General features: G+C 36.6%; 1 protein-coding gene across 1 annotated transcript in view; it reads right to left on the reverse strand.

Moving 5' to 3' along the window:
• The window catches only part of ZNF292 (zinc finger protein 292), a 93681-nt gene that overhangs the window by 25810 nt on the left and 41191 nt on the right, over positions 1-26680 (reverse strand). The window contains exons 2-4 of the mRNA XM_068985122.1: positions 14482-14636; positions 14216-14294; positions 11747-11882 (exon numbers count right to left, since the gene is read on the reverse strand). Coding sequence (XP_068841223.1) covers positions 11747-11882; positions 14216-14294; positions 14482-14636 — 370 coding nt within the window. The remainder of the gene's footprint in view (positions 1-11746; positions 11883-14215; positions 14295-14481; positions 14637-26680) is intronic.

Genomic DNA, 26680 nt, shown 5'->3' on the forward strand with positions numbered 1-26680 from the left:
CGATGAACAAACTGAAAAGGTAATTCAGAAAACAATTCCATTTATAACAGCAACAAAAAGAATAAAGTACTTAGTAGACCTGATCAAGAGAGTGAAATACTTGAACAGTGAAACCTATAAACACTGGGTGTGTGCTACAAGTCGCTTCAGGCATTTCCAACTCTTTGCAACTCCATGGAGTGTAGCCTGTCAGGCTTCTCTGTCCATGGCCTTCTCCAGGCAAGAATATTGCAACAGGTTGCCATGCCCTCCTACAGGGAATCTTCCCAACCCAGGGATTGAACCCGAGTCTCTTTCGTCTCCTGCACTGGCAGGTGGGTCCTTTACCACTAGTGCCACCTGGGAAGCAAACAGCTAATTTGAATGAATTTGAATTTATGTCGCTCAGTCATGTTCGACTCTGCGACCCCATGGACTACAGCTCACCAGACTCCTATGTCCATGGAATTCTCTAGGTAAGAATACTGGAGTGGGTAGCCATTATCTTCTCCAGGGATCTTACTGACCCAGGAACTGAACCCAGGTCTTCCACACTGCAGGCAGATTCTTTACTGTCTGAGCCACCAGGGGAGCTCTGAAAGAAATTAAACATTACTGAAAGAAATTAAAGAAGACACAGGGAAATGCAAAGGAACCCCATGTTCATGGGTTTGAAGACTTAATGTGGTTAAGATGTCCAATAACCCAAAGCAAGCTATGGATTCAATGTAATCCCAACAAAACTGGAATGGCTATTTTGAAGAGATAGAAAAATTGACCCTAAAACTCATATGCAATCTCAAGGAATCCCGAACAGCTAAAACAATTTTGAAAAAGAACAAAGCTGGAGGTCTCACACTTCCTCACTTCAAATGGACTACAAAACAATCTAAAGTGGCATAACAGGAATACAGGCAATGCAAGAGAATAGCAAAAGCTCAGAAATAAACCATCACTAAATGATCAAATAACCTTCAACCAGGTGGCAAGACCACTCACAACAGGAAATGACAGTCTCTTCAACAAATGGTGCTGGGTAAACTGGATATCCACATGCAAAAGAATAAAATTAAACCCTTATACCATATAAAAAATAAATCTGAAATGAATTAAAGACCTAAATATAATACCCAAAACTATAAAATTTCTAGAAGAAAACAATGGGGAGAAGCTTCAAGAATTGGACTTGGCAATGATTTATTAGATATGATACCAAGGGTTAGCCAAGAACAACAACAAAAAAATAAGACCACGTCAAAGTTAACTTCCTACATCAAAGGACAGAATCAACAGAGTAAAAAGGCAACTTAAACAATGGGAGAGAATATTTGCAAATTACATATGTGATAAGAGGTTAATGTTCAGAATATATAAAGAACTCCTATAACTCAACAACAAAAATCAAATAATCCAACTGAAAATAGGCAAAGGACTTGAAGAGACACTTTTCCAAAAATGATATACAAATCAAAACTACAATGAGATATCAGTTCACACCTGTCTCAGAATGGCTTTCAAAAACACAATAACAAAACAAAAAGAGAAAATAAATGTTGGTTGAAGATGTAGAGGAACTGTAACCTTTGTGCCCTATTGATAGCACTATAAAATGATACAACCTCTAAGGAAAACAGTCTAGAAGTTCCTCAAAAAATCAGAAACAGAACTACCATGTGGTGCAGCTATCCCACTTCTGGATGCCACAAAAGAAGTCAAAGGAGGGTCTCAAGGAGACATCTGCACTCCCGAGTTCACAGCAGCACTACTCACAAGGGCCAAGAGGTAGAAGTAATCCAGATGTCCATCAACAGGTGAACTGATAGATAAATGTGGCATATACATATAATGTAGTATTATCCACCTTTAAAACAGAAGGAAATTCTGTCACATGCTAACAACAGTTGTATTTGGAGAACATTATGTTAAATGAAATAAGCCAGTCAAAAAAAGGTAAATATGTAGTATGATTTCACTTGTATGAGGTATCTAAAGTAGTCAAAGTCATAGAAACAAAAAGCAGAACGTTGACTAAGCAGGGACTGGGAGTGGAGTATGGGAAAAGGAGGGAGCTATTGTTTAAAATCATTTTTGCAAGTGATAAAATCTTTCTGCAAGATTAAAAAAGTTCTGCAGATACGTTTCAAAACAGTTTGAACATATAAAACACTACTGAACTCTTACTGAACCATACACTTAAAAATGACTAAATGATACATTTTATTTTGTTTTTACAAAATAATTGCAATAGAAAAAATTGCAATAAAAAATCAATTCAGCATTATTAGTTCAAAAAATTCAAATTCAGAAATTTAATAAAAGCTTAGCACTTCCTTCACCCAACCTCTCACCCTTTCCTGAGAGAATAAGCTAAATTTCAAGAAACAGCATTTTCACTGAAGATTTCAGAAGTGCTTAAACTGCCTGCTTTGTCATTAAGCCTGAAACTTTACGATCGTAACTGATTTTTGGCATGATTGATGCAAAACAGAATTTATATAAATTTTTAAAATTCCATGTTATAGATGAATCTAGTAAGTCTCTGGGCGATAGTGGAAGACAGAGGAGTCTTGTGTGCTACAGTCCATGGGGCTGCAAAGAGTCAGACACAACTTAGCAACTGAACAACAACAACAAAAGTAAGTATGTAACCATAAAATTTTCTTGTGGAATAAGATTTAATTATTACTATTACATTTAATTAAATTCTCACGTCTTTATCCATGTAACATGATAATGAAACCAGACTCATCAGAACAGAAACAATGAATTTTTCTAGGATGTTTAGAAAATCCACTAAGTTTATGTTTTAAATCATTACTACTAAAAATAAAATATTGGTGGTCACCATATATCTAGTTATGTAACAGTAGAATATAATTACGGTTAACAAAATGCAAAATAAAACATCAGTCTGAAATGGGAAAGTGAACACTTCTACAATTTTACTGCCGTTAAATTCCATCAGCTTAATTCTATCCAGTCATTGATCCTCAATGATCTAAGTAAAACGTAAACAGAGGGCAATCTAATTTAGCAGTCATTTTTAAAAATAAAATCCAAAATATTCCATTTATTTATTTTTTATAATAAGACAAGGTCGGTAAGAGCAAAAGAGAAAGCAAAAAAAAATTTTTAACTTAAAAAAAAAAAAGATGTTCTTTTTAATGATTTTGTATATGAAATGTTTTAACACTCAAAAGAACCGTCAACATATTTAAGTGTAGGTTTCAGAATCACCCATTTTGGTATTCTATACATAGAATATACAGGTGAAGAAGATACACACAGGCCCATAGAAAATACAGGAAAAGTTTCAACAAGTCAAAGAACTAGAGATTTCTATCTGAAAACAAATTCAGCTGCATGTAATCAGATCTGGCCTCATTTCATCTGTTCTCTCCTCCCATCTCTTCCTTTAAAATATTATTACATCGTACATATGCTAATATCTGGCAAACCAAGCAGCATGTTTTTCCTGTTTATTTTAAAAGGCAAAGTTTATTACTGAAATAAAGACTTATGTTCTCACAAAGCTCTGAAGGATTTATAAGAACTGCGGAAAATCTTAAGCTTTAGAAATTTCTTTTGAAAACCAAGGAGTTCAAAAAACAAAAAATGAACCCCAGGGCTTAGGATTCAAGAAAGAACTGGCAAGCTGAATAAAAACACAATTTATGCAACTGCAAATTATTCCAAAATAGAAGGGAAAGGGCTGAAGGAATTCAGTGTAACTGTTAGTAGGGAGCTCTTTCAAAGTTTAGATTTTACAATAATGGCATATACAAAAAAAGAAAAAACAGCAGGCTCAGGACCAAGGATGCATACACCGGGACTGTCAGCACCTGGTACTAACCTATGCAAACTGTTATTAAAAAGATGACCCCTAGCTTACCAACCAGACTGCCCTGGTGGCTCAGTGGTAAAGAATCTGCTTGCGACGCAATCTCCTAGAAAAGTAAATGGCAACTCACTTTAGTATTCTTGCCAGGGAAATCCCATGGACAGAGGCACCTGGAAGGGTATAGTCCACGGGGTAGGAAAAGTGTTGGACACAACATAGCAACTAAACAAGCGTGCCAAATAAGCTGAATATAATCAAATTGGTGGAGGTGGTTAACTTCTTGAGAAGAGTCTCTGCTCCTTGGGTTTGATTATTCATTATTTATGATGACAGAGAGAATGGTGGGTCTGATAATAACCTTTAGACTGAAAAAGATAGAACAATGGAGCAAATGGAAACAGGTGAGAAAATATAATTTTCAAACTGGGGCTTGAGGTACATTTTGCAAACTGCAGACTGGAGGAATAAATATATTCCTAAGAGTCTTAAAATTAATACATTAGAAATATGACTCTTAAGAACCAAGAAAGATTCACCAAACATTAAACTTATCTCAAAATGTATCACAGACCAAAATATATAACGCAAAACTATTAATATGATACATCCAGGAGATAAAGTAAAGCGAAGTTGCTCAGTCGTGTCCAACTCTTTGCAACCCTATGGACTGTAGCCTGCCAGGCTCCTCTGCCCATAGGGGTTTCCAGGCAGGAACACTGGAGTGGGTTGCCATTTCCTTCTCCAGGGTCCAGGCGATAAAAGGAGAAAAATCTATATGATCTTGGGTTTGGTGATTATTTTTAGATAAAACAACAAAAGCACAATCCATGAAAGAAAAAAAAATACGTTGGGCTTTATTAAAATTTAAAACTTCTGCCCTCTGCAAGGCACTGTAAAGAAAAACAAGTCACAAAGTAAATGAAAATATTTGCCAAACTCCTATCTGCTAAAGGACCTGTATCAAACTATAAAAACAAAAAGGAACAGTGGATGACCTAGAGATTATCATACTGAGTAAGTCAGAGAAAAACAAGTATCATGATATCGCTTATATGTGGAATCTAAAAAAATACAGTACAAATAAACCTATTTACAAAACTAGAACAGTCACAGATATAGAAGACAAACTTACAGTTACCAAGGGGGAAAGATGGGGAGATAAACTGGGAGACTGGGATAGACATATACACTCTACTATACATAAAATAGGTAAGTTAAAAAGAACCTACTGTATAGCACAGGGAACTCTACTCAATACTCTAATGACCTACATGGGAACAGAAGCTAAAAACGGTGGCTATATGTGTATGTATGAATGATTCCCTTTCCTGTACAGCAGAAACTAACACAACATTGTAAATCAACTATAGGCCAGTAAAAAACTTAAAAAAAAGAAAAAAAACTCAACTAAAAAGCAAAAGATATAAACAGATCCTTCTCCCAAGAAGATATACAGATGGCAAATATTCACGTGAAAAGATGTTCAGTATCATCTGTCTGTACAGAAACACAAATTAAAGCAATGGAATATCATGACACACATATTAGAATGGCTAAAATTCCCAAAATAGATAAAAGCAACTACCAGTGAGAATCAAGAACAGCATGCAGAGTGGTATAGCTTGGCAGCTTCTCACAAAGCAAAATATACTCTTACCACATAACCTAGCACTCTTTCTCCTAGGTATTTACCCAACTGATCTGAAAATTTATCCATAAAAACTTGCATGCAAATATTTATAGCAGTTATACTCATTAATGCCAAAAACTGGTAGAAAACAAGATGTCTTTTAATAGGTGAATGGATAAACAAACTGTGGTGGATATTCAGCAACTTTTTTTGAATGAGCTAGTAAGTCACTCTAATACATAAATAAATGTTACATGCATATTTTTAAATGAACGAAGGTAGACTGAAAAGTCTATAAATTACTGGGTAAGTAATTTTCATCTGTTCAGGAGAGGGTTGAACAGGTGAAGCACAGTTAATCTTTTTTAGGGCACTGAAACTATCCTGTATGATACTATAATGGAGGACACATGATAATACGCATTGGTCAAAACCCAAACAACTTTACAGCATGAAGAAGGACTCCAAAGGTAGGCAAATTTGAAAATATGATTTAGGAGGTTGCAAAGCCAGGATAGACTGTAAATATGGCAAAAGATTCTGTCTTATAAATGTAATGAAAGAACTTCACTGAAAGAGATGGGAGAACGGGCTGCTCACCTAACTTGGGATAAGAGGAGTCAGTACGAATATGGAAAGAGGAACTGTGTACACTGATAAAAGTTGTTTTCCACAGGGGTACAGGTTATCGATTCTGAAATCACTATACATACACTAGGAGTAAGTAAGTAGTAATATATGGATGGTTTATGGTAAAAGAAGCAAGTCTGAAAACGCTACATACTGTATAATTCCAATTATATGACATTCTTTTAAGAGAAGGTCAGAATGATCCAGGTGCTATAGATTAGAGTTGGAGACATCTGTATAAACTCTCACATTTAGTTTAATATAGACACAACTGGTTACATACACAAACATTTATAAATACGTGTACACACATAGATTAATTATACCTACATATATTTTTTTACTCTGTCTGCTGAGAGTTCCTGGAGGCAATGACACCTCAGTAGCAATGAGCACAACCAGTTACCAGGGCTTGGTTCCTAACACTATTCTCCACTGAAAGGAACTAAGGTTCCTTGGAGAAACAGCTGATTCTAGGATTGGGGCAAGGGATACACAGAATAAACCTGGAGCATCTTGTAGAAATAGAAAACAAGGAAGTACTTAAACAAAAACATAACCCACAACCATGGGGCTATGTCAAAGGGACAGAGAAGTTAACTTGAAGAGTTTCCAGTGGCCAAAGCTGAACAATTTGATAAACAAATAGTGTTGGATTATCACTAAAACATTAAGTAAATATCAGTGAGTCCATACTAATTAAACAGATAGAAAAGGAAGAAAAGACAAATCTCGGGCTCTTGGTGGTACAGTGGTTAAGAATCTGCCTTGCAATGCAAGCAATTCCAGTTCGATCCTGGTCTGGGAAGATCCCACAATTAAGTGCAGGTGCCACAACTAGTGAGCCCAGGCACTGCAACTACTGAAGCTGGCAAGCCTAGAGCCAGTGGTCTGCAACAAGAAAAGCCACAGGAATGAGAAGCCCACACACCGCAACAAACAGTGGCCCCCACTCACTGTAACTAAGAGAAAGCCCGAGGGCAGTAATGCAGACCCAAAGCAGTGATTGCTTCGGCACCACATATAACGAAGACCAAAGACAAATTGCCTGTGGAGAACTCCAAACAATCTGTGTAGATACTGCCTCCTCAAGGAGGTAGAGCTTAACCCGCCAACTCATAAGTGTGGGCTGCATATGGTAACTTCTTTCCAAAGAGTACAGCATGGAAAGGTGGAAAAAGAGCAATCTCACAGTGGAAAGACCTGAAAAACGCACTATCTCAGCCAGGTGACCAAGGTTAATGCCAACAGTCAAGAGGTCACGTTGGTTATAGGCAGCTTTGGTATGATGACCATGGCACTGAACCTCAGTGATCTCCCTCCCCTAAACCCATAAGCCAAGGACTAATCACGTGAGCAACATCAGACAGATCCCAACTGAGCAGAGTTCTACAATACTCTTCAAAGCTGCCAAGGTCATCAAAAACAAAGAATGTCTGAAAATACTATCATAGTAAGGAGACATGATGACTAAACGTAATGTGATATCCTGGATGGGATCCTGGAACAAAAGAAGGACAATAGGTAAAAACCAGGGAAATGTGAATAAGGTATAGACTTTAGTTAATAGCAAAGTATTGATATTGGGTTATTAATTGTGACAAACAGATCATACTAATGTACAATACTAATAGTTGGGAAAACTGGTGTGCAGTTATTTAGAAAACTATTCTAAAATAGTTCATTTAAAATATGATTAGGTCAGGGACTTCCTCGGGGGCCCAGTGTTTGAGAATCCACCTTGCAATGCAGAGGACACGGGTTCAGTCTTCCTCTGAGGGAACTAAGATACACATGCCATGGAGCAAGTAAGGCCCTGCACCACAACTGCTGAGCCCACGTGCTCTGGAGCTCTTGCACCACAACTGCTGAGCCCACGCACTCTGGAGCCCTTGCACCACAACTGGAGCCCGTGAGCAGCAGTGAAAGACCTCGCATGATGCGATGAAGATTCCGTGCACTGCAACCAGGACCAGACGCAGTCAAATTAATAAACAAAAATATTTTTTAAAAACATTAATGCCAGACTAACCTCAATAGTAAACAATCTTACTTAATAAAACTCTAGCCAAATACCTCTTGTGGTCTCTCATCATAGTGTCACTACAGACAAAAAGGAAAGCCATGGACCAGACACAAGGAAACAGGCATATATGATGAAACCACCATAATCAAAAGGGCACTGGCTAAAAGACTAGAAGGAAACAAGAAAATTTCTATAAGTATCCCAGGGGCTAGGTGTTTGGGTATGACCTTTTTAATGGTCATTATCAAGAACCTGGATGCCAACATACTGTATGCTAATAATATCTGCTTAAACTTGGAAAGACAAAACCCTTGAACTAACAAAACCAAGATTTAACATAATATGGACAAGCTGCAGAGGCAGAATGGATTTAACACAGTGAAATTTAAAAAAAGAAAAAAAGGAATACTTTGTATGCCAAAATACTATGTATAAAAATGCAAATAATTTGAGCAGCTTTTTTTTTTAAATTTTTTGGTGATTTTAGTAACCTCACTGAGTTTCGAGAATGATAAGGTCATCCAAAAAGGTGATGTCATCATAAGTCACACTAAGATGAAGAGGATGGAAGTGCCTATGACTTCAGAGCTGGCCAGATCGTATTTGGGGTTTACGTTAAGTTTCGAGAATTACACATGAACAACAAACAAAATACACTGAAGTCAGAAATCAGGCCTGTAGACTAAAAATCATGCCACACCAGGACAGCTTTTAGCCCCTTTAGAGGGATTTGTACTCTTAGGTATGCATGGCCTTATGGGTAGCACTAGATGCGAAAGAGAGCAACTCTAAGCACATAGTTTTTCACAATTTATACAATAAAGATTATCTAATAGCAGCTATAAATGGAGTGAATTACATAGTTACCATTCTCTGTAAGTATTCAAAAAATGGTCCATTCATTTTACCAGTGAGTGATGTTTTAGAAGGGAGTTAAAATTGAGTAAAAAATAAGTGATTATTCAGTGCCTTTCCAATTCTGAGATGCCAACTAAAGAAAGGCACAGGTAACATGTAAGCCTAAAGTTCCTGTGATATTCAAAGGGCATCAACTTGAATTATACTGGTTTAAATATCAGAGTTACATTATTCTAGGATGCTAAAACCTTAAAGGGAAACCAGCATTTTTAATTGAGTCCCATACACCCTCAATCCCTAAATCAAAGAACATTTGTTGGTTTTAGCTGGGCTTTGCATGTGTGTTGTCACGACCAACGCTTTGCAATCCCATGAACTACAGACTGCCAGGCTCCTCTGTCCATGGGGATTCTCCAGGCAAGAATACTGGAGTGGGCTGCTGTTCCCTTCTAGGGGCTCTTCCTGAACCAGAAATCAAACCCAGATCTCCTGCACTGCAGGTGGATTCTTCACCACTGAGCCACCTGGCTTTAGCAGTTCTAAAATTAGTCAATAAAAATTAGTTATTTAAAATAAATCAGAATTAAGTCGATTATCCATTGTTCAAATACTACATCAAAACTTCAAACGCTTTGCTATAAACAAACTAATGAATATAGCCTATTACAGTGTACCTACTGCTGGCAGAGCTCGAGCTCTTCTTATCAAACCTGCCATAGACCAGTGTAGGTTAAACCAAGGGTTTGGATGTATCATATAAAAAGCTGAAAGTTCCACATGCTGTACAACTGCCCAATTTGAAAATGTAAATAAATTAGTGTATATGTGTAAAATGTTAATTACTTCAACATATAGTTCAAGTCTATGTGATTACCCACAGAGTAACTCCCGTCAAAGAAGTAGTCTAAATAACAGGGCCAAATAAAGATTATAGCTGCACAGTCTCTCAGTCATATAACATCTCTCTGGTTACCTCACGAGTCATATTAAAATCTGGCTACCTACAGTCTATCTGCTACTGTAGAAACTCCTTTTGCTTTATAGCCCAAATTATTCCAGTAGCGATGCCAGGTGAGGATCATGAAATAAAGTAGCACAGAGATGGGCAAAGACATTTGTTACAGAGACAATGTTAGGCACACTGAAACAAGTAAAGACACTGAGCACATTTCTTTAAAGGTAAATTTTACATCTCTGCTAAGGTAAAAGTTCTATTTTTCTGCATTAGCACAATGTGTGAGTTTGGCAAAGATGCTCTTCAGAAACTGACAACAGAAAAAAGGAGTTAAATCTTTATTTAAGCTAGATGTGATTTTATTTTATTAGGCTGGGTGCAACATGGCATAATATAAAAAGGACAGAGCTGGGGACCTCACTTCGATTCCCAGCTCTACTTCACATCACTGGCAATGTGATACAGAAAAGACAACTAATCTTTCTGAGCCTGTATTTTCTCACCTGTAAAACAGGGACAAAAAAGATGCCACTTTTCCACAGGATCATCGTGAAGATTAAAAGAAACCATGCATATAGAAGCACATTTCAAACTGCAATAACCATACAATGGAACCTGGTATTATTATTAACTTATTCTATCCAATACTTCTAAAGCTGAGAAGAGCGAAATGAAGAATTTAATTATAGAAATAAAAACACAGTGGTGGTAATATACTGGGGATAAAAAATAATACACCAAAGGCAAAAAGCCCCTAAGACTCTCAACCTTAAATGTTGTTCTTATTTTAAATAATGAGGATCTATTTCTCTAAGGTCTAAGAATAATGTAACTAATCTGTGGAAATACACCAAGGGCAGTAATACAAATAAACTTGCAGTGAAAGCCAAGAAACAGATAACACTGCTAAAACTATCCAGAAAGCTGGGGAAATGTTAAGAGAGGAGTCAGGTAGGAACAATCAGCTTGATGAGAAGTTTGAAGATTAGCTGAGAAGTCTTTTGGTAAATACTGAAGTACCAGAAGAGTGAACAAATGATGAATTTACTCCTTTCTTCAGAAATTGCTATCACATAGCAAAATGCCTAAGCTTTGCCATCAACCAACATGAAAAGTGACAATAAACAATGGAAGAAGCTTATTTATTTCTCTAGTTAAATACCTTGGGAAAACTTAGGGTGAAATCTGAGCACTTTCCTAAATAATCTCAAGAAAATACCAAAGATAATGATATGTGCTCTTCTTCACAGCACATACAGTTTTTGAACTCTGAACATTAAGTGTTATACATATTAGTGATTTAGCCATCTATCTAGTAGGATACCTGTCAGTTTGAGTTTAACTGGGATCTTTATTGCCTAAGCTCATATAATAATAACAAAGCAGGATAAAATAGGTCTGAGAAAAAACTTTAAGAAAGAGTACTAATCTTAGAGGCAGAAGACTTTAGAGTTACTAGCATTAATTTCTTATCTATTTTGAGAAAAATCGTTTCACTACCCTACTTTTGCTTCTCCATCTGTCAAGTAAATTATCAAATATAAGCTAGATTGCCACCTGTCAGATGTTACAGAGGGAATTCCTCTGATAAAATAATGTTGAGAAAAAAACTTGAGTTCCTCTGTTACCCTAAGGTTACATAATCCTATAAATACATCTTCCCCCAATTAAAAAAAAAAGGTGAAGGGCTTCAAGCACCTCATATAAAACTTAAACAAAATGGTCCTTCTTGGAATATTCTGGGATTATATCAGAACAATTTTAAGTACTTATTTTCTCTAATCTAATGATTCTTTTTTCTTTCTCTCTTCTCTCTAGAAAATTTACCTTTATCCTTATCCAATGGTTCCTGGGAAAGAATAGTGCACAGTACCGGGTTTTTCCACACCCCAGTCTCTTGAGCTAGAGTAGCTAAAAAATGCAATTCACAGCTGCCATTCTCCATCAGCTTTTCATGAGCTACCTATAAATATTAAATAAACATCCAAAGAATTACAACAGATTTTCAAAAGCAAGCTTATCAGCCTTTAAATATAATACTAAAATTTTGAAAAATAAGACTTTAATCTTAAAATTTTCATGTCACATTACAAAGTGCTGCATCCTTCTCGTTTTTAAGATGAATCTCAAGAATAAGAATTATACTAATTATAAATTTTAAATAAATAAAATATATTTCTAGAAATAAGTTCATATTATTTTTGCCCCAAGATCTAAACCAACAGCAAAGTTATTTCTCGAGGAAGCTATCAGAATATCCATACCATGAAAGACCTTATACATTTTATATCTTCTGTTAGTAAAAAAATTTTCCAAAAAACTTCTACCATTAACAGATGACAAATTTACATCAAAGCCTAAATGACAACTTATATACACGTATTTCAATAAAAGGGACTTATGGAAACAACTAAATGTATGACTTTTCATACATCTGTAAGACTGCATAGTCTTAGCAATATCCTATTAAAGCTGACACTGAGCCTTGCTTACTCGTTTCCAAGTGTTCGTGCAACTGGCATGTTTTTCAGGCCACAAAAGACCAACAATTTTAATTCAACTCAGAAAATGTTTACTGAGAATTTCTGTGGGCAAAGTACCAGGGAAGAGAGCAACTAGTTCCTGCGTTTCTGGGGCTTATCCTCTAGGAGGGTAGAGAAATGTTGAGTTAAAACACAGGTGAAATAAAATAAATGCAGTTAAGCCAGCATAAAATAAGAAGCTCTGAAATGAAAGCAAAGTGTCATGGAAACTCTTAAACCTCATGCTGTATTTGTATTAAAAATTTTTTCCTCAAAACCATAAAAATCTCACTGAAACAAGTTCAAGTGCCTTAAGATTTTTTTTTTTTTGAGCAACTGCTGAGACCTACCGTACTGGAATTTAGTTATTTCCTTCTCATTAATCCACATGGAAAAGTATCAAGTAGTGCTATTGTTTCAAAAAGGAAAGTTTCAAAGTTTACCTTATGTTGACAAACAAAATTAGTATGAGGAATTCAGTAGAATATTTGCATATAAACTATCTACTTAATTAATTCTGTGGTAGAGTATATGTGAGTACCAAACTACAAATATAGTTCTGAAACAATCATTTACCTAAAAATAACCACTTGCTGGGGAAAAAAACCTGAGACACAAGTTATTGATATGCTGAAGTAGAAATTGCATGATCAAAAAGTTAGTTGCAATGTGACAAACAGGACAAGACACTTTCAACAGTTATTAAGTATCTACTATACGTAGAATAAGACACTTTCAACAGTTATTAAGTATCTACTATACGTAGAATAAGACACTTTCAAGTTATTAAGTATCTATATGTGTAAAACACTATGTGAAATCCTATGGTATAAAGACATGAATCCTATCTTCAAGAATTCTGTACTAGACATAGATTTTAATGTTTAATATTAAAATAGAAAAGTTGACTTTTCTGCCTAAGTATAGTTTATTTCACATGCTTCTAAAATCTGAGACTAATCTACTTTTATATTTCTTCTATGGAAAAACATAAGGCCAAAAGGTATTTTAAGAACTCTGGCTAGAGGAATAGAGAGACAACTATACTTTCTGAGATTAGCTGGCAGGAACATTCTTTTAAAGTAACCAATTAATCAAAATTTACTTGAAGCTATAATATATCCAGCACAATCTCGTGCTTAAGCAAAATTTAATATTCTTGAAATACTCCGAAACAACTAAGTGCTAAACTATGCAGTACTTTTAAAAGTAGAATAACAGCACTAAGTAAAAGAGATAAAGCATGTGTTTTCAGATACAGGAGAAAAAGTATGGGCTATGCAATAAAGAATCTTGGTTCAAATTACTTCTCTGACATTAGCTGTATAAGTATGGGCCAATAAATACTGTAGAATTGAGCCTCAGTTTCCTCACCTTTAAAATGGGAGAAATATACCTACCCCCACAAAGTTTTCATAAGGATTAAGTGAGGTATGTTAAATTCTTATAAAGCACACCACAATTTTCAGCAATTAAACTGTTTCTAAACACAAATGAGGGCATTTTCTTTTGTGTTCTTTTACTGCTGTGGCAAAGTTCTAATTATTTGATCTTAAAGAACTGTGCAATATTCAATCAATCTACTTAAATGTATATATTCATTTAATAAACATCTTGAGTACTGACTATGTGCAAGTCACCACTGTTAATAAGAACAGCAATTAATGTTTGTCATCACTTAAATCTTTTAAATTTTAACTAAATAATTTATTCAGAATAAAGAAAATCACCATAAAATATACCTATGTTAAATCTAGTAGGTAAATATTCTCACCTGCACCAGTGTCTGAAATTGCTCCCACTGCTTATCAGATAATTCAACAGGCAGACACAGCAAAAGTTCAACACAGCTTCTAAAAAACAAGAAGTTGTAAGGATACAAATAATTATTAAAATTTAAAGTAAAATAAGATAAATAATTCTAATCTTATCAGTAGACTCTCTAAAACGAATCTATTTAAAATTAAACTATCATAAGACCTGAGATGCAGAGTTAAAACAAAAAGCTTAATCTTTTTATTTACTCAAAAGTTTACTCACAATGCCAAGCGTTCCAGAACCAAAGCTACATTTTCACATTCAGAGGTAAGATAAGGTCGGGCTTTAACGTAACTTTGGATAGCCACTGTGTATACCTCCAATAAAGGTAAAGGATCTTCTGAAGTTTTCCATTTCTCTGCATATTCAAGGAGTGTCTGTTTGGAAGGAATAATAAAAAGTATTCAATGTAAATCAAAATACAGATTGACAAATCAACTGTTTTTCTTTCCTCCCTAGGAAATTTTGAAAAACAACTTTATTTTATAAAAACAGAAAGCAGTTTATACTGATTAAAATATTAAAAGTAATAAAGCCATAATCCAGCAGCTCTTTGTAGGAGAAAATAATAGTGTTAATTCATCCAAAAATAGCATCATTTCATGAAGTCTGGTTTTAAATAGTGTAAGCCTTCTTTTCTATCTTTCTGAGTCAAAATGTCATCTTTCACCCCCAAATTTCAGAGATTTAAGTTATTTTAAAAAGATGTGTGGGCAAGTTATATTTGAGCAGAGATGCAGTGAAGAATTTCAATATTTATGTTTTCTATTTTTCATGCAAGGAACATCTAACAATAAATGAATCACATTATGGCCAGAAAAGACACGAAGTATTTTCAGTTATAAAAAGTAATATTATTTGCATATTATGTTTTATGACAAGTTTTATCATTAAAAAAATCAATCTAAAGATGTTCAACATACATAAAATCATTACTAAGGACTTAAAGAATGATTATAAGTTCAAGAAATTTTTATAATAAAGTGCTTATTTTTTAAAATAAAGAACACTTTTCATTCCTTAATGAAGTAAAGAGTTCAAATATTTCACCTCATCAAAATTATTAAAAGGTAAATCAAAATGCTGTTTATCCTACAGAAGTAAGAAATGGAAGAAACTGGCAGCAGGAATTAGACACACACTTGTTCTACAACTATTAAAATAGTTAACTTACTAAAAACTATCTAAAAGGTTCTACAATTATGCTAAATGAAGTAGAACTCTAATTAAATGTTTTTCTAATATAGAAGATGCCACAATTAGTCTTTCTCACACTTCAAGGTTTAAGACTCATCAACACATGGCAAATTTAGGTGCTATTTCTTAGAAAAGAGGGCATCTTGAAGGAATACTCCATGAGATCTTGCTTGTATCCTCTGGCATTCAGAGGAAGCTTTTTAAATATGTGCGAGGAGGAAAGTAGGAAGGACAGAATTATGTTTTACTATCAAACACTCAAAAGAAAACACTTATTACCTTGTCCTCTCTACAACCCTATAACTACTAGAAGTAGTAAGCCATCAGAGAGAATGAGGAAGAATAGAAAAGGTAATCTGGTGAACTGAAGAGCAACATATATTCCTAAACCCAGACCTTCTCCAATTTGGACAGAAGTACAAATTACCTGAAGGCCTAGTACTTGGAACTGGCACGTGAAACAAGAGCAGTCTTGTGGGATTGAGCCTTTTACCTGTGCAGTGTGACCTAATTGAACTGAATTGTAGGACACCTATTTGATGTTAAGAGAGTTTGAGAAGTGGTACTGGAAAAAATACCACGTGTTTATAGAGTTGTCAGAACAAATCTCTCTCAACAGGACATGGAAAAATCAAAACAAAACCTACCAACTGAATGGAAAAATCTGCATTCTGGAATTGTCTTCTGATTATCCCTCTACTTCTGGGAAGAAAACTCAGCAGACGTTCTGTGTCTAAAAAACGTTAAATGTGCAAATGTTTTCACGGTTGGTTTTAGTGTTTTCCTTGGTTATGCAGGAGACATAAGAGACTTAAGTTCGATCCCTGGGTCAGAAAGATCCCCTGGAGAAGGGAATGGCTACCCACTCCAGGATTCTTGCCTGGGAAATTCCATGGACAGAGGAGCCTGCTAGGCTACAGTCTCCAGGGTCACGAAGAGTCAGACACAAATGAGTGTGTAACACTTCATTTTGGTTATTTTATGATAGAATGATATGCTGCAGGATGACTTCACTCACACCTTCAAGGTTTTTGAAATTAACACCAACCATGAACAGTATGAAAAGGCAAAAAGATAGACACTGGAAAGATGAACTTCCCAAGTCAGTAGGTGCCCAATATGCTACTGGAGATCAGTGGAGAAATAACTTCAGAAAGAATGAAGAGATGGAGCCAAAGCAAAAACAACATCCAGCTGTGGATGTGACTGGTGATGGAAGCAAAGTCCGATGCTGTAAAAAGCAATATTGCATAGGAACCTGGAATGGTAGGTCCATGAATCAAGGCAAACTGGAAGTGGTCAAACAGGAGATGCCAAGAGTGAACATCAACATTTTAGGAATCAGCGAACTAAAATGGACTGGAATGCGTGAGCTTAACTCAGATGACCATTATATCTACTACTGTGGGCAAGAATACCTTAGAAGAAATGGAGTAGCGATCACAGTCAACGGAAGAGTCTGAAATGCAGAATGTTCAATATCGCAGTAATTCAAGTCTATGCCCTGACCAGTAATGCTGAAGTTGAACAGTTCTATGAAGACCTACAAGACCTTCTAGAACTAACACCCCCAAATATGTCCTTTTCATTACAGGGGACTGGAATGCAAAAGTAGGAAGTCAAGAGATACCTGGAGTAACAGGCAAATTTGGCCTTGGGAGTACAAAACTAAGCAGGGTAAAGGCTAACAGAGTTTTGCCAAGAGAACGCACGGGTCATAGCAAACACTCTTCCAACAACACAAGTGACAACGCTACACGTGGACATCACCAGGTGGTCAATAATAAAATCACACTGATTATATTCTTTGCAGCCAAAGATGGAGAAGCTCTCTCTAGTCAGTAAAAACAAGACGGGGCGCTGACAGTGGCTCATATCATGAATTTCTCATTGCAAAATTCATACTTAAATTGAAGAAAATAGGGAAAACCGCTAAGACCATTCAGATATGACCTAAATCAAATCCCTTACGATTATACAGTAGAAGTAAACAGAGTCTGTGGAAAATTCTTAAAGAGATGGGAATACCAGACTACCTAACCTGCCTTTTGAGAAACCTGTATGCAGGTCAAGAAGCAACAGTTAGAACTGGTCGTGGAACAACAGACTGGTTCCAAATAGGAAAAGGAGTACGTCAAGGCTGTACGTTGTCACCCTGCTTATTCAGAGTACATCATGAGAAATGCTGGGTTGGGTGAAGCACAAGCTGGAATCAAGACTGCCGGGAGAAATATCAATAACCTCAGATATGCAGATGACACCACCCTTACGGGAGAAAGTGAAGAGGAACTAAAGAGCCTCTTGATGAAACTGAAAGAGGAGAGTGAAAAAGTTGGTTTAAAATTCAACATTCAGAAAACGAAGATCATGGCATCCGGTCCCATCACTTCATGGCAAATAGATGGGGAAACAATGGAAACAGTGACAGATTTTATTTTTTGAGGCTCCAAAATCATTGCAGATGGTGACTGCAGCCATGAAATTAAAGGATGCGTGCTCCTTGGAAGAAAAGTTATGACCAACCTAGACAGTATATTAAAAAGCAGAGACATCACTTTGCCAACAAAGGTCCGTCTAGTCAAAGCTATGGTTTTTCCGGTAGTCACGTATGGATGTGAGAGTTGGACTATAGAGAAAGCTGAGTGCTGAAGAATCGATGCTTTTGAACTGTGGTGTTGGAGAAGACTCTTGAGAGTCCCTTGGACTGCAAGGAGATCCAACCAGTCCATCCTAAAGGAAATCAACCCTGAATATAATTGGAAGGACAGATTCATTGGAAGACTGAGGCTGAAACTCCAATACTCTGGCCACCTGATGTGAAGAACTGACTCAGTGGAAAAGTCCCTGATGCTGGGAAAGATTGAAGGCGGGAGGAGAAGGGGGATGACAAAGGATGAGATGGCTGGATGGCATCACTGACTCAATGGACATGAGTTTCAGTAAACTCCGAGAGTTGGTGATGGACAGGGAGGCTGGGGATGCTGCAGTCCATGGGGTTGCAAAGAGTTGGACACGACTGAGTGGCTGAACTGAACTGATGCATATAATTCTTACTTCACCTAGCACCTGTCTCTCTACTGAAGATCATTAAATATTATTTCCTTTTTTCTGGAAAAAGAAGTTTATATGTCTAGCGAATTTCATGCCTGGCAAATGTTAATATGGGTTTGATCAAACACTTAGATTTCCCCTATTAGTTCTCTTGCAGTAATGAATCAATCTTGTAATAGTTTTAACTTTTCCTGGAAAAGAAAATAATGCACTGAGTTCCCAAAAGTTTTGAAATTATAAGATAATTATAAACTATCTTCCTTTTCTTGTCTCCCAATCAATCCCCTTCCAAAAAAACCCTTAAAAAAACTACATATATCTGCATGTGTGTGTGTGTGTGTGTGTGTATATATATATATATATATATATATATGTATGTATATATATATATGTATGTATATATATATATACATTTTGCCCAGGCTCTACATTTCTTGATACATCTAGCTCTGCACAGGATATTTAATGTATTACCTTTTTTCCTTTACATAAGTGAATTCTACTGTCCTGAGGTGAAAAATTTCTTAACTTTAGTTATAACTAAAGATGAGTTATTTTAGGTATAACAGGGTCTGAAATGATAAGAAAAATAACTGACAAGTCACAGAATGTTAGAACCGTAAAGCACCTTAAAACTTATATATTTTCACTTCATTTATAGATAAAGAAAGAGGAAGAGAAAGCAGAGTCTGGTGAAAAGCAAAGCTCTTAGGTGGTTGCTTAATGGTCTGGGACTAAATGTATTAATAACTGGGGAAAGGGTAGAAGAAAAGGATCACAGCAGATGATGAGATGGTATGAAAAAGAAAACTAATGAGACGCTCATACTGATGACTTACAGGGGAATAAGTTTCAAAGTTGGGTTAAAAAACAAGTATCTATTTTTACAAAGCTATGAGTTTGATATTCAAACTGGTTAGTGTACAGATAGTAGAGCTTCCCTTGTTTCCCAAGACACTAAAATTAGTAGAACCACTGTGGAACTGGAAGCATTCCCAACATGACTGGCTAATAAATTACGCTTTCTTCAACTAAAAAAGTTATTTATATTTACTGCCTTAATGTATACAAAACCTTCCATTTCAGGCAGGAATTCCAGAATAATCATATTCTTTACGCATAATCAGAACAGATCTTAAAGATCACTTAATTTTGTTTTATGAAGTTGAGTGACCTACAATTCAAATATTAACTGAATCAGTAATTAGCAAAGCCAGGTAGCCTCATTCTCTATGAAACATTCTGTCCACTCACATACTGTTGGTGGCAATGTCACAGAACTATAAATCTGTAGATTACTTTATTATTTCAATTATTCCTCCTAACTTTATGAGGTTATGGACTATTTATCCAATTTGCCAGCCATATTTCAGGTGAAAGTAAGAAAATCCAACTCAAAGCAGCAGAATCAGTAAGAAAAGTTTCCCACATAATAAGAAATTAAGAGGAAGGACAGGTTGTGGGACTGGTTAGTGCAGCAGCTCAACAATGTCTCCAAGGACCCATCTCTGCCTTCACTCTGCCATCCTCAGGTGGTACTCCCACCCAATCCCCAGGTCTCAGCAATAACCAGAAGATGAGACCACCACTTCATGTTCATCTTTTTAAGGAACAAAGAAACCTTTTCCAGAAACCACAAGCCCAATTCTATCAGTAAAGTTTTCCTCAGGTCTCAATGACCAGGATTTCATCACATGGCTATGCCAAAAATCACACAGCCATTGAGAGAAAATGGATACATGTAGATGTACGACTGAGTCCCTTTGCTGTCCATCTGAAACTATCACAACATTGTTAATCTGCTATACTCCGAAACAAAATAAAAAGTTAAAAAAAAAAATCACACAGTATAAAGGAACTCCATGGTTGACTTTTAAACCAATCAAATGGCACTCTCCAAGGTTCCTATTTTAAAATAAAAATGTGTGAGCAAAATCAGGGTTCTATTAGAAGTGGGGAGGGCCTAAGCCTCACACTTTCATTGTCCCTCCAATGATCTTGTGTTCAAGAATGAGTAAGTCTGTGTGTCTGTGTGGTGCTTTTATATTTATATATATATACAGAAATGAACAAAGATAAAAGTCATTGTGAACTGGTTTGGAAAGGCCTATGGGAGGAAATCGTATAGAAGAGATAGGAAAAGAAATCTGTAAGTCTTCCTACAAGCCATAGACTGCTTCCATCAATGAGTAAACTATAAGTTTAGTAAGCAAATTTAAACCTGTGGTCTATGACGAATGGCTTCCGTGGCAGCTCAGACAGTAAAGAGTCCACCTGAAATATGGGAGACCTGGGTTTGATCCCTGGGTTGGGAAGATCCCCTGGAGGAGGGCATGGCGATCTACTCCAGTATTCTTGCCTGAAGAATCCCCATGGACAGAGGAGCCTGGGTGGCTACAGTCCATAGGGTTGCAAAGAGTCAGACACAACTGAGCAACTAAGCACAGCCCAGCTTGAAGAATGACTGATGGAACTAAGGATCAGATGCTTAATGTGGAGAATAAACAGCATTTACTGAATATTTACTATATACCAGACACTGTTCTTCAAGTTTTACATGTAATACCTATTACCAATTAGATAAATTACAGTCATATGCTGGTATTAAAATGGACAAAGGTATAAAATAAATAAGTCCTAAGATCACAGAACTAGACATAGAGAGGAGATTCAAACCTTAGTAGTCCGACTTCAGAGCCCAAATTCTCAAATACTATGCTCTACATTTCTAGAAAAACAAAGCGCTGATTCAGAGCCAAAGTAACAAATCTGAAGACTTGTCACACAAAACAAGTTTTACTCTTATTCTTTCTGGTCTCACAGGATAAATCAAGACCACTAGCTTAAAGTTTTAAGATAAATCTCTGCTTCCTATCAGACTGACCATGCAACAGAGTTAACCAAAAATCGAGCAGGTTGGCCTCCTGGGACAGGTGGATCTATCACTGAAGTTACCCAAGCAGGAGCAAAATGGCTCTGAGTTTAGAATGCAATAAATAAAGGAGTCATACTTAGGAGACACATTCCATCATGCCAAGAGAGACTGTACTAGTGGGGATGAGGGGGGAGTCCGTAAACTGGTGATTCACAGACGTTTTGACTGATGGGCGTATTATTTAAAAATTATTTTAGTTTCTAACATTTAGAAATCATAAGTTTACAGAGAATTTGGATTTCTAACTTTTTAATTTGGAAAATTTGGAATCCTTGGGTTCATATTCCAGCACTGCAACAACTGGTTGAAGCTGAGGCACTAGTTCTCTGGTTGCTGGAATCCTCACCTAGCTGTCTCCCTCTTGAAGGACCTACTGGATTCCCACAAGTTAACTGTTGTCATCACCTCAATTCTATAGCGTGTATTAGGTAGCAAGCCTGGGATCTCAAAAAGAAATACAAGCCAAAGAAAGGTTAAAGGGTCATATTCCAGCAGGATCTCTAAAACAGTGTTTCTCAACCTCTTTTTCATTCTCATCTGCTCCAATGGAGACTTTTTTCCCTAACTCGCCCCCACCCCCAATGAAACTGTAATACCACAAATGTACTATATATCTGTTTATGGACCACAAACTATTATAATATCTAAAATTCTTTTTATTCCCTGAGAACCAATTTTGTTCCCTAGGGAACAAAAATGCACATTTAATATTCTGTCCAAGCTGATTTATTATTATCTAAATCAGCAGAGACTGGAATACCTATAGGGATAAAGACAGTATAGACTGTAACTTCCAGAAGCTTCATTTAGTTCCTCTCATGATTATTAGGAGAAAAAACCAAAGAAGAACAAATCCACAGGAGTGCCCAATCTAATAAGCATGAGGATTAAATTACACTATTGTGCTATGTAAAGATAAAACTGGAGTGTTGGATATGTTTATATTGTTACATGCATGTCCAATTTCAGTTTACATCTATGATTCTCTAGAGCATGTTTTCAAAATTTTGACCTCATAACCCTTTCTTAAAAATTACTGAGAAATCCAAAGTGTGTGTTTATGAAGGCTGTAACTACTGATTTTCACCACGTGAGAATCAGAAATGAAAACTGAGATGTTTAATTATATACTTATAAACGGATTTAAAATAACAAGAAACTCATCCTATATTACTATCAACACAGTATTTTTAATGAAAAAATTTTTTCAAAAAATTAGAAGAGTGGCCTTTTTTACATTTTTCAAATCTCTTCAATGTCTGACTTAATAGAAAAGAGGAGGATTCTCGTATCTATCTCTGCATTTAATCTGCTACAGTATCACACATCATGTAACCTCCAGAAAACTCTACTGGACAGGGGTGAAAGAAATAACAGGGTTTTAAATTTTTTGTACCCACTAAGCATGAGTGTGGGTGATACTCTTTCAGAATTTCAACCTTGCTAAACATTACTTTAAGATTTTGTGTGAAAATGGTGGATCTAGACACATACAATTTGTACTTTGCTCCCTTTAAACCTCACTAAACCAAGAGTAATTTTTTTTAAGTGACATAAACTTACAAGGACTAAGAAAACAGGAGTAGGGGAAAGATAGCCAAAATTTTAAACACTGGAAAGCATATGGAAGATTGGCACTCTGAGAAAAATGACTCCTAAGTAGGGTTTAGGTAAAGACCTAATTCTTTGGAATCACCAAAGGGCTTAAGAACCAGAGCATTTGGTGCCTCTGGCAAGGAGGCAAAGGTAAGACCGAGAATGACAGAACTGTGTAGGCAGGTGGCCTCTCTGATTTCTGCATCCCTCTCTATAGTTAGGTGGCCCAAGCTGGGCACCACCACAATCCCCAGTAGTTTATTCTGGAGAGAAGTAGAGGGGAAAAAAGATATCTGCATGAGATGAGGGGAGCATTCAGTTCAGTTCAATCTCTCAGTCCTTCAGTCGTGTCTGACTCTTTGCAACCTCATGGACGGCCGCATGCCAGGCTTCCCTGTCCATCATCAACTCCTGGAGCTTGCTCAAACTCATGTCCATTGAGTCAGTGATGCCATCCAACCATCTCATCCTCTGTCATCCCCTTCTATCCTGCCTTCAATCTTTCCAAGCATCAGGGTCTTTTCAAATGAGTTAGTTCTTCGCATCAGGTGGCCAAAGTATTTGGAGTTTCAGCTTCAGCATCAGTCCTGCCAATGAATATTCAGGACTGATTTCCTTTAGGATGGACTGGTTGGATCTCCTTGCAGTCCAAGGGACTCTCAAGAGTCTTCTCCAACACCACAGTTCAAAAGCATCGATTCTTCAGCACTCAGCTTTCTCTATAGTCCAACTCTCACATCCATATGTGACTACTGGAAAAACCATAGCCTTGACTAGACGGACCTTTGTTGGCAAAGTGATGTCTCTGCTTTTTAATATACTGTCTAGGTTGGTCATAACTTTTCTTCCAAGGAGCACGCATCCTTTAATTTCATGGCTGCAGTCACCATCTGCAGTGATTTTAGAGCCCCCCAAAATAAAGTCTGTCACTGTTTCCATCATTTCCCCATCTATTTGCCATGAAGTGATGGCACCAGATGCCATGATTTTAGTTTTCTGAATGTTGAGTTTTAAGCCAACTTCTTCACTCTCCTCTTTCACTTTCATCAGGAGGCTCTTTAGTTCTTCTTCACTTTCTGCCATAAGGGTGGTGTCATTTGCATATCTGAAGTTATTGATATTTCTCCTGGCAATCTTGATTCCAGCTTGTGCTTCACCCAGCCCAGCGTTTCTCATGATGTGCTCTGCATATAAGTTAAATAAGCAGGGTGACAATATACAGCCTTGACATAGTCCTTTCCCAGTTTGGAACCAGTCTGTTGTTCCACGTCCAGTTCTAACTGTTGCTTCCTGACCTGCATACAGGTTTCTCAAGAGGCAGGTCAGGTGGTCTGGGATTTCCATTTCTTTCAGAATTTCCCACAGTTTACTGTGATCCACACAGTCAAAGGCCTTGGCATAGTCAATAAAGCAGAAATAGATGTTTTTCTGTGACTGTTTTGCTTTTTCAATAATCTAATGGATGTTGGCAATTTGATCTCTGGTTCCTCTGCCTTTTCTAAATCCAGCTTGAAGATGTGGAAGTTCACGGTTCACATACTGTTGAAGCCTGGCTTGGAGAATTTTGAGCATTACTTTATTAGTGCGTGAGATGAGTCCAATTGTGTGGTAGTTTAAGCATTCTTTGGCAAAGCTATTATTTGGGATTGGAATGAAAACTGACATTTTCCAGTCCTGTGGCCACTGCTGAGTTTTCCAAATACTGACTATAGAGACAACTTCCCTTCTTAAGTTCCTTTCTCCTCAAAATTGCCAAAATCTCCTTAGCTGAGTCATTTTCAGGAAATTCAAGAGAAAAGATCCAAAGCTTCTGAAACAAAGTCTTCCACCATGAAAAGAAAACAGCTGAATCCCCTTATGGTGAAGGTCACAACAAATCCCACTCATGGGCTTGGAGTTCTCTGTTGGTTTATTGGTAGTATACCTTTAAATGGGGCTTCCCAGGTGACTCAGTGCAAAGAATACACATGCCAATGCAGTTTCCCCTGGTCAGGAAGATTCCTGGCGAAGGATGTGGCAACCCACTCCAGTATTCCAGCCTAGAAAATCCCATGGACAGAGGAGCCTAGTGGGCTACAGACCATGGTGTTGCAGAGCTGAACAAGACTGAGCACTCACGCGCACACACCCCTTTAAAGAATGGAAACCAAGCACCACTCAAGGGGTTAAAACAGATTAGTTTTAAAAGGAAACTTGGAGTATACACGAAGACAAAATTTCAAGAAACTATCATTAATATTTAGGGGTCAGAGAATGTATGAGACCTATGAATAAAAATACCATATCATAAAGGAATATTTACAGAAAAAAGATTCAAATTAAAAATATAATAGCAGAAATGAAAACCTCAACCAAAGAGTTGGAAGGTAAATTCAGGAGATTTACCCCAAAATTAAAAGGCATAGGAAAGAAAAGATAAGAAGACCTGGAGAAGAGCATTAGAGATCTCAAAATCAACAACAGGAATTCCAGAAATTAGAACAGAAAAACGGAGGGGAAGAAATCAAAGGACTAATTCAAGTTAATTTCCTAGAATCTAAGGACACAAATTCTAAGAAATGAAAGACCCACTGAGTGCGCAGCACAATCACTTAAATTAGACCTGTATCAAAGTACTACTTCATAAAATTCTGGCACTCAAGGACAGAGAAGATCAAAACAAGCTTCAGACAAGACTGGGGGCAGAGCAGACTTCTCAACAGCAACACTGGAGCCAAAGGAAAATGAGGTACTCCATTAAAAACTGAAGGGGAATCATTTCCGCCCAACTACCACAGGTATTAAGATAGAAAAGTCATTTTCAGACATGCAAGTTCTCAAAAAGTTCAACTTGTAGGCATATTTTTTTTTCACAATGCTACTGAAGAATTTCATCAAAATGAGGGGAGATAAACCAAGGAAGGAATGAAAATGGTATCTAGGAAAAAGAGAAACAGGAGAGAGGTAAAGAAGAAACATCCCAAGAAGACAATGGGCCTGAAAAATAACTATCACATATCAGATGACTCTAGGACAAATTTCCTCAAGATGAACTTAACAGACTACCTAACGTGCCCCAATAAGCTGAGAGGAGACTTATACAACTGAGGGAGAGTCTGGATTGAATTAGTGAGATAAACATAGAATATTCAGCTAAAAAAATAAGGTAATTTAAGTATATTAATCTTTACTCAGCAATTAGAGAATGCACATTCTTTAAAAATGCAAAACATTTACAAAAACTGACTCCACACTAGGCCACAGTCACAAAACAAACAAAGAATATTATACATTTCACATTCTTTGAACACGAAGCAATAAAGTTAGAAAATATTAACAAGATACACCTACAATGAAAACTACAAATGTGAAAATTTTTAAGCGCATTTCTTTTTTTAAAAGAATTTTTATTTTATATTAGAGTACAGTTGAGTAACAAAGCTGTGTTAGGTTTCAGGTGTACAGTAAAGTGATTCAGTTATACATGTTATCTACTCTTTTTTCAAATTCTTTTCCCATTTAGGTCATTATAGAATATTGAGAAGAGTTCCTCGTGCTAGGTCCTTGTTGGTTATCTATTTTAAATATAGGAGTGTGTACATGTTCATCCAAATTCCAAATCTATAACTCCCTCCTTTTTGTGTATTTCTAAATCATGGGTGG

The sequence above is a fragment of the Capricornis sumatraensis genome, chromosome 13, assembly GCF_032405125.1.
Source record: "Capricornis sumatraensis isolate serow.1 chromosome 13, serow.2, whole genome shotgun sequence".
Taxonomy (NCBI): Eukaryota; Metazoa; Chordata; class Mammalia; order Artiodactyla; family Bovidae; genus Capricornis; species Capricornis sumatraensis.